The 9,051-nt window shown below is 40.9% G+C and overlaps 1 protein-coding gene across 2 annotated transcripts in view; it reads right to left on the reverse strand.

Moving 5' to 3' along the window:
• NOX4 (NADPH oxidase 4) overlaps positions 1 to 9,051 on the reverse strand; it is a 113,302-nt gene that overhangs the window by 16,283 nt on the left and 87,968 nt on the right. For both annotated transcript variants that reach the window (XM_048295050.1, XM_048295051.1), the window contains 3 exons: positions 6,247 to 6,366; positions 2,660 to 2,768; positions 2,015 to 2,083 (listed from right to left, as the gene is read on the reverse strand). In XM_048295050.1, the coding sequence (XP_048151007.1) occupies positions 2,015 to 2,083; positions 2,660 to 2,768; positions 6,247 to 6,366 (298 nt within the window). The remainder of the gene's footprint in view (positions 1 to 2,014; positions 2,084 to 2,659; positions 2,769 to 6,246; positions 6,367 to 9,051) is intronic.

The following is a 9,051-nucleotide window of genomic DNA, read 5'->3' on the forward strand; positions in this document are numbered from 1 at the left end:
TGGCTGACTTGCCAGGGTGCTGAGGTGCGCAACCTGAGCACAAGTACCACAGCTGTGATGAGAACTGCAGCCATCTTATGCACCAATATCTCTGCTCAGTACCTTTTCGATGGCTCTCCTTGGTGTTTGTTATACATTGTTCCTCATGCAGCTGCTCATTAATTTCCACATTACTTTTAAACCAATTTATTTAAGCCATAAAACAATAACCATGCTCCTATTACTCATTCCCACACTGGTTTTTAATGCTAAGCTGGAAGAAATGCTGCTGATGCAAAAATCATATTTCTGTCTGAAGTTTTTTTTTTTTTTCAAACTTTGTACAAGTAACTATTAAGATGACTACATCTGAAAAAGTAACAAGGGAAATCTTACTTTTCTCCCTGAGAGTAGTTTGCCAGCTGTTTTGAGCTGCTGTAACAGCAGCTGTAACAGCAGAAAGCAGCCAAAACTGCTCCCCAGATGGAACCCAATCCATTCCAGAGCACTAACTCACCAGCATTTTGATAAGGTGAAATGCCCTCCCATTGCAGGGCACAACCCTGGGTTTGGTGCCCTAATGCAACAGGAAGAGGCAGAGTTACATGTTATCTAGGCTCCCACATTCCCCCCATTGCTGAACAACCTGGAACATTCCTCATACCAATGCAAACTCAGTCCTGGCCAACTCATCCTCCTCTGGGCTTTTATAGACAAGAGGCATTTGCTGCAGGCTGGGCTCTTACCACACAGGCACAAGGGCTGCTGCACAAAGGGAGCATGACATGCAACTGCCCTGATTTTGGTAGCAGTCAGCACTTTGGACTAACACCAGTGAACACACCACCTGTATGGCCATGGAGACTTAACTCCTCCTTGAGCAATTATGAGCAGCATTATGCTTCATGGCAGTTTTGTTCAACAGCCACAAAAAAAAAGTGACTTTAAAGAAAGACTTCAACCAAAAAGCTGACTTAAATAAATTCGGCAGCTGCTTGATTAATATCACTATGCAGTAGTAGTACATTATATAGTATCAGAAAACTCCCTTTTAATTGGCTATTACTTCACTTTCACTACCTCATTGCATTGCAGTCCTGCTTCCAGTTTTAATTTTAACCTAACAGTTACACACCAGCTTCATCAATCAGGCATTTTCAAGCAGTCCATTTCAATCAACATACGTTGTCCAGGCATTACATTTGTCATAGTCATAACTACTGTGGCTATCACATCATTTAAACTATGGGATTGTGCTCCTACCAGAGCTGTGAATGTTATGCTATCTCCACCTGATACCAGGCAGATCCAAATCCTTTGGGCATGGTTTCTCACTGCATTTGATGTTTTGCAGTTATTGTCAGGCTTGTCTTTGGGCACCCTGTAGTCAGTGGAAAGCTTCCTGACACGGCACAGTAAAGACTTGTACCTAGGCTTATGGGCTAAATAACATAAAATGAAGATTGCAAGCATAAATAGTTACAGAAGATGCCAAGATTTGGGGAATTAGCCCAGCCTTGTCATTGGCAATACATGACAATTTACAGCTCAGTATCATTTTCAGTCTTACACATCAAGAAATTTCTACCTTTCATCTATTTATGAGGCAATGAAATAAAAAGCTTTTAAAAATAACTAGATTCTTTCAAAATATATATGGGAAAAGAAGATTTGAGCTTGCAAGTTCCTAGAACTATTCTGGTTTGGTTCTTAGCCCAGAAACAAAGCATATTTCCCATCGAACACGGCCAACTGTCTGGTCTGTGGCCTGGCCTGGAAGGACCTCGTTCCTAGAAAAGGAAGATATGGATTTCTGCCCACACCTAATCAAGTTAAGGGTACTGCACTAGACTCTCTTAATGCTGTGGGGATGAACTGGCTCTCTTGCTCTATTAATGAATCAGTCACCCGAGTTTATGGCCTCATCTCCTGTTTTTACCATCTGCAGTAATCCCCTTCTGCCTTTGACTGACAGTTTGCATCGCCTATTACTCCAAGGTCTAGTTTAGTTTACAAACAACATTTGGCCACATACCTGTATTCCATCTGTTTGACTGAGGTACAGCTGGATATTTATATAGTCTGGCCGATTCTCCTGCCAAAGCTGGGAGGATGATAAAAACAGCTAGTGAAATAATATTCTTTTTCTTAATCTAAGTGTGAAGTCACTTATGCCTACTATGCTGAGGGACATGGGTTTCAGCATCAGTGAAGTAAGCTTTTTAATGAAGAGGGTGTGCTTCCACAGCACCCCTTTGTGAATATTGCACATCATGCTGTGTAAAAAATATTATTTTAGGAAGCTACATGGCTCTTAAAATACACTTGGAATTGTAAATCCCACTCCCTTCTCAATCTGTCTACTAGCCAAATGACTAAGGGCCACTCAAAACTTCCCAGAATGCACGTGCTGCTCCTTCTGTCTCATAAAGTAGTCTGGACACAGATAAGTGCCCAGGCTACTGGAACATGGCTATGCTGCAATGAAACGTTGGTGATGGATACTCAAACTGGTTTGTGCAGCTCCAAAAACAAATGAAGCCTGGATCAGGCAGCCCAAGCTACTGCTGGAACTCATTTGTTTTGAGCAAGGCTGCCATGTTGTATAGAATGCCAGGTGTGTGGTGTGGGCATACCTTGCACTTAAGTTGTCAGGATCCCTCCAAACAACACCCATTACCTTGTTATGCAACATACAGAGCAGATCTGCAAACCAGCGGAAAGACTCAATGTCCCTGCATACCCAAATGAAGTAGAGTCTTCTGAGCTTGTAGCATTTCCAGCCGTCACTTGAAAATAAAATGTGTGGGTAGTTCAAAATTATAATTTTAAAGGGAAACATTAATTAGGATGCCTTATATTCATTAATGGAAACATGAATTTCCATTAGAAGCTAACTGCTAAGTTGCTCTTCAAGCTATGATACATCAGACACTGAATTGACCAACACAGCCTATTTGGATGATCCTGAGAATATTCAATCTCTAGCACAGAGCTAACAGCCATCACAGATACTAGTGCTTCCACACTAGGAAGTTGTCAGCTACACAGATGATTTGAGGAGCAAAAATGAATTCATGTATCATCATCAAACTTTTATTTCAAAGCAAAGGAGACATTCTAAGTTCAAGTGTATTTATTATGCTTTATTAGGTTTATAAAGCAGCCCGTAAGTGGAAAATATTGACAAATGCAATAATGGCAGGACTTAATTCTGCCTTTATATTTGAAAGGCTCTGGTTGGTTATAATTAATACTGTAGCAAAATCACAAAGACCAAATCAAATCAGAGCTCCATTGTGTTATGGAACTGTGTGATATATTACAGACTTCAGAAAATGCTGGTAGATAAAGTGCAGCCATGGGCAGATTCTGGCATTGCATCTAGGAAAACAGGACTCTCGTGTCAGATTTCTAAATCAATTAAAACACAAATAAGCACAAAGGAAGGAGATTTGAATGAACTGGGAAAGAAAACAGAAATAAAAAATGTCCTGATGAGTAATGAGTTGAAATAAAGCACATGTATTCAGGAAGCATTTTCTTAGTTAGCCAACACTGTTTTTTGTTGTTCTGATCACTGGAATGGTCAGTGCACAGTTTCCTCCTTTTCCTCCTAATATAATTTTCAGATAGGGAAGGCCATATCCTGTGCACTTCAAATGCCAATCCTAGGAGCCAAACCTCCGGGAAAAGTTTCATGATACATCTCACCATACCCACTGTGCTTTATTCCAAACTCTAGCTGCTGGCATATCCAGCAATATCTAGCTGCTGGCATATCCAGCTGCTGGCATATCCAGGTATAGGGATAATAGATCTATATAAGTGATGGCTCCAACCAGTGTCTTGCCTCCCCACAGCCCTCCCCTGAGAGGCAAGGATGGACACATCAGCAGCACCTCAGCAGCACGTAGAAGTGAGCACTCATCTTTCATGTAAACTCCCCAGAGAGAGTAAAGAAAGTGCTTTCAGACTGGGGAATACAGTGGTTTTCAAGTCCTGATTTCAATTTTTTGGTTTGTAAACTGCTGACCTGCCAAACAGGATTTTCTCCATCCCTTTCTGACTGCCTAAACTAAGACAAGCCCTTAGGAAGGGTCACAATCTGGTCAGATGTGACAAGAGAACTGTAAGCAGCAGCAAGGAAAGTTAAGTGCCTTTCATCATAAAAAGGGATAAAAAAAGAGAAAAATGCAAGGCATTTTGCATTGAAATGCCCCAGTTCAGTAACAAAACACCACTCTCAGTGATGAAACACTGCAGATGGCCAAAGAGGCTGGACTGCAAACTTCATCAGACAAGTCCAGCATAGATTTAAAATAGCACCCCAGACACATATGCCTGCATCTACCTCCAGCAGGATATAATTGCACAGTAGAGGTGCAATCCCCCATTACAACCACTTATATGTAACATTTCTTGCATATTTCTGTGTTACACTGCCCATAACAGCCATTATTTACAGACCCTTGTGCATAAAAACCTCTACCTTTCCTTAAAGTACACTATAATTTCTTAAAATAGGGCATAGGGTTCAACAGCTAAGTGGAGGGAAGGGCAGGGGCATGAATCAAATTATGTACATACAAGGGGAAAACAACAGAGCAGGAAACAAGATTTCAAGGACAGGCTGTGGACCTCTCCTAGACCTGTGTGTCCTTGACACAGCAGGACTGGCCTGGCTGCTCTGCAGCACTGGCATCATGAGGCAGTTTGCATGTTCATACCTGCCAATATCTGCTTCCAAGCCAGGGCAAAGACACACGCAGATCATCCACTAAACCAGTGCCTTGTTGATTAAATACTGAGGAGGGAAGCAGACTAAGACTGTTAACTTTTCCCCAGAATGATTCCCCTGTATACTGTGCAGTGCACAAGGGGAAGAGTGGCTACAAAGGCAGGTTATGGAATTAGCTCCTTGGAAGTCAATTTATGGCTTTATGTAGAAAAAAGGACATTGCAAAATCCTTTGGACACTACCATTTTCTTGCAGTGTCTGTGCAAATTCCTACAGCCTCTGATAACACACTGGTAGAGGAAAATATCTAATTACCTGCTGCTGGCCCATCTTTGTGTTCTGTGACATTTCTGGTAAACACTACCAGGGATAATCCATCACAAGGAAAACAGTCATTTTATCCACCTGAGCCCCAGGCTTTCAGCAAAAATTTACCCTGGTTTTGAGAGGATGATCCATATGCTTTCAAGAAAAGAAAATGAGGGAGCCCAAGATGGTCTTTGGGGGCTGCAGCACTATGAGACACATGAGGCTAATAACTTTCAGTAGCACTTAGCACTGTCAGGCCCAGCCCAGGTTAAGGACAGAAGAATGTGTACAGCATCTAAATTCCACACTTCACTTTGGAGTTAGACCTGACCATTGGCAAGTTCATCTTGGAAGAAATGCTTTAGTTGTGCATTGTAAAGCCCTCCCAAAGCCAGTTAGCCTCTCAGCCTCTCAGGGAAGGTTTGCTGCTTTGGCTGCTGTTTATACTGGGCCTTTGAAACAGGGGTGCTTAACCTGTGACTGGAGCTCTTAACCAATAACTCTAGCAAATAAAAAATCAATAGCAATCATAAAAGCAAGCCTATTTCACCAGCATAAGATTTGGTGGGAACCATGCTGTCAATGTGACAGAAGAACAAGAGGTGAAAAGTTTAATCTGCATAGAATGTGAAAGGCTTTACATTAAAATAAAATTTAAAAAGAGAGAGAGAAAAAGACAAGAAGGGAAAAAATAGAAAAATGCATATCTAAAATTTAAACTTTTCAAATGGAGTTAACATCTGCATGCTACCTGAATTCGGGTTGATTCCTTCCTATTAAAACATCAAGCTTAGACATTTACAAAAGTCAAACCAGGAGAGCTGGCCCTGCATTTCCAGCAGAAAAGATTGTCACAATTGTCTGACTCCCAAAAACTCTCATAGCACACAGCCTCATCTAAGTTGGGACTAGGGGAACAAGCCTTGCTGAAGGGCTGTGACCACATTAATCACAGGCTAAGCTGGTGGCAGGATACAAAGGCTGGTGACACTGTCCCCATCCAGGTGCATCACTGGCACATCTCTGCCACAACTCTTTGGGTTACACAGCTGGTATGAGAGGATTTATGCCCTTCAGGGACATCCCAGTCCTCTACATCTTTTCAAGGAACCATTAGCTTATACCAGTGGAAGTTTTCTAAGACCCTCAAAGCCTTTCTGACATGCACTGTTGCTGTAAATTGGGGCAAAATGCTTTAAAGGCTTAAGCTCACTTACAGCAATGTGTTGAGTATGGATGCAAATGGTGTAACTCCAATACCTCCAGCCACGCAGAGGCTGACCTCGTAGTTCAGGGATTCCTCAAAGGGACTTCCAAAAGGTCCATCCACATACAGTCTGCATAAAGAGCAAAAAGCATGCTTTTAGAGGAAACTGTTAAGATCAGAGAAAGGGAAAGAAAAGCAAACTGGAATTAAAACCCTACAAAGAATTTGTTTCAAATTTTTATTAGTCTTGGCATGCAGAATGTGAAAATCTTTTTCCTGGAAAGCTTTACATGGACAGGAATGAATGTACAGGTTGTGGCAAGAAAAAATGTTATCTAAAATCTCTTGGCACATTCCATGATTAGACAAGCTATTTCTTAATTGAACAAGTGGAGGTGACTAGATTATGGCTTCCTATTTTTTCTGGTGTTAGAGGGCAAAGAAAGGGCTGCACTAGATACAATAGTGACTTGGTGGGTCATATGTAGGAAAGAAAAGTATTACCGCAGGCCTAGGCCCTAGGGTCTATCACTGTATCCTGCAGCCATAGGGAGGAGGAGGAGAGAAGATCCAGCAGGCAGGAATTGTGCAGCAAGATTGATTTATTTAATTATTTTGCAAACTCTTGTACAGACTTTTTTCTTCATAGTCTAATTGGACAAAGGACCAGCCACCCCTTGGGGTGATTGGCCAAAATCCTAAAACATCCATTGTCAAAATATTTTTCTACTATACCATAAACAAGACTTTTCAAGGTTGCAGTTGGCTTGGTTGTTTACATTCCCTGCTACCTCTTCTGTGAGAGAGAAAAGTCTCTCATGGACTTAGAAAATAGCAAGAAAAATCCTTGCTAGCAGCATTTTTGTATCTACAGAAAAGAATTTGGCTAGGCCTGCCTAGGAGGTTCATCTTATACAGGTTTTCTGAAGAGAGAGAAAAATCGCTGAGTTGTTCCCCTTTGACTCATACCTCTTAATATTATAACCATTTTGTCCACTTGATTTTAAAGATTTGGAGACTGTGTTCCATTTCCAACCTATTTTTAATACTTCAGATACTATTGGATAGTACATTTGCTATAATTTAAAAATCGGTTTTAGGTATTTTCAAAAGTTTGACCTCCTACAAGATCTTTCCTACACTGCTGACAATCTGAGCAGGTCACCCATAGATAGCTCACAATTTATGGGCTGTAAGATTTTAGACAATTATATGGAAAAACATTTCATACACTACCTATGGAAAAACAGCTGCATATCTTACCTCAGGAGCAGATTCATCTTTAGAAACTGCTATAAAGAGAACTTGAACAGGACATTTACTCAAGGCCTGTTCTGTGTAGGGGTGACTCACTGGATAAGCACAGTTTAGGTAACAGGTGAATAGAGCCAAGTGTGGTGGGACCGGCACAATGTTCAGCAGCTCAGCAGACACATTTGCCCACAGATCTGCTGACTGAGAGCAAGCTTTGGCCTGAGTCCACTAAAAAGCTGCAACACACATCAGTTTCATACACACACACTGGTACTGTTGCACAACTGAGCTGCACATACTCCATTTCTAATGAAAGGGCGTAAGCTTCTCCTTTATAACAGCTGGAGAATTAAAGGCAGAGAAGACATCTCTTTTCCCAGACAAAGTCTTCCAAACCTCATCTGATTAATTCCTTTGGAGGGCTGGATTTTAGCCATAACTTAAGTTCTCAGTCTGATCTCATTTCTTTTAGTTTGGTGGTCTGACCCTTGGCATCATCTTGCCAGTCAAGACAACATCTTGTCTGGGTGTCTTTGGCCATTATGATCCTTCTTAGGAAATTTTTTCCAGACCTCTGCTATGGTTGACATCTTGATGCCTCATATGCTAGGCTCCTTCTTCTATGGTGTCTTAATTGAACACAGATAACTACCAACTTTCTGATAGATCTGGACTCTGATCCTTAACTATGTCCTGTCTTACAAACTCCTTTCTTGGTGTCCTGCCTGGAGAGAAAGGGAGAAGACACTGGCCTAGCCACAGACATCATCAGAAGGCATTGGAAATGTTTTTAAGCAAACAAATTTTATAACTAAGCCATCTTCAACCTAAATGTGCTTACTCTTATTTCTGTATATGTAGTCTCTACAGTATTCTAAAAACGTGCTCTTGGAGAATCTCAAAACTTTGCAATGTCAAGTATGTTAGTTCCAGCATGATGAGAATATTAGAAAAACAAATACACTCCTTACTTAAGACAGACATATTCTTTTACACAATGGGGCCAAGAAAAACTTAACTGGCCATGTGCATACAATATAAACAGAATTTTAAGCATCTGCTCATTAAATGTTTCCTCTTACATAACACTTTATACCGCACTTACTTAAAAAGGGTTTATTTTCCACTAATGAAATTATACTACTGCTCGTTCAGAGTGCAGCAGCAACTGCTTCAAGAGATCTAAGAGTTGCACTATCACTTGACTGAGTAGGTAAAGGAGTATCTCTTGTTTAAATAAACAACAGGGAAAATGTTGAGAAGCAGGCTGTAACACTGAAATAAATCTGGTCCAAGGGATATTCTGAAAGAAGTCCACAAATGTTATGGGTCTCAGATGTATATGTAACAAATGCAACAGAGATCTAATTTTAGGATATCAGAGTATATAAAAAAAGAAAAAAAACCAAAACAACTGGATAACAAAGACCAGCAACCCTGTCATTCCTGGCATACCTCTTACACATGTTACCCTAATCAGCCCCCACCTAGCTGGTGAAATCTAGAGAATTGCTCCTAAAGGTATGAAGTGCAAAAACACAGGCCTGAGGGAAATTACTCA

The sequence above is a fragment of the Corvus hawaiiensis genome, chromosome 2, assembly GCF_020740725.1.
Source record: "Corvus hawaiiensis isolate bCorHaw1 chromosome 2, bCorHaw1.pri.cur, whole genome shotgun sequence".
NCBI classification, from domain to species: Eukaryota; Metazoa; Chordata; class Aves; order Passeriformes; family Corvidae; genus Corvus; species Corvus hawaiiensis.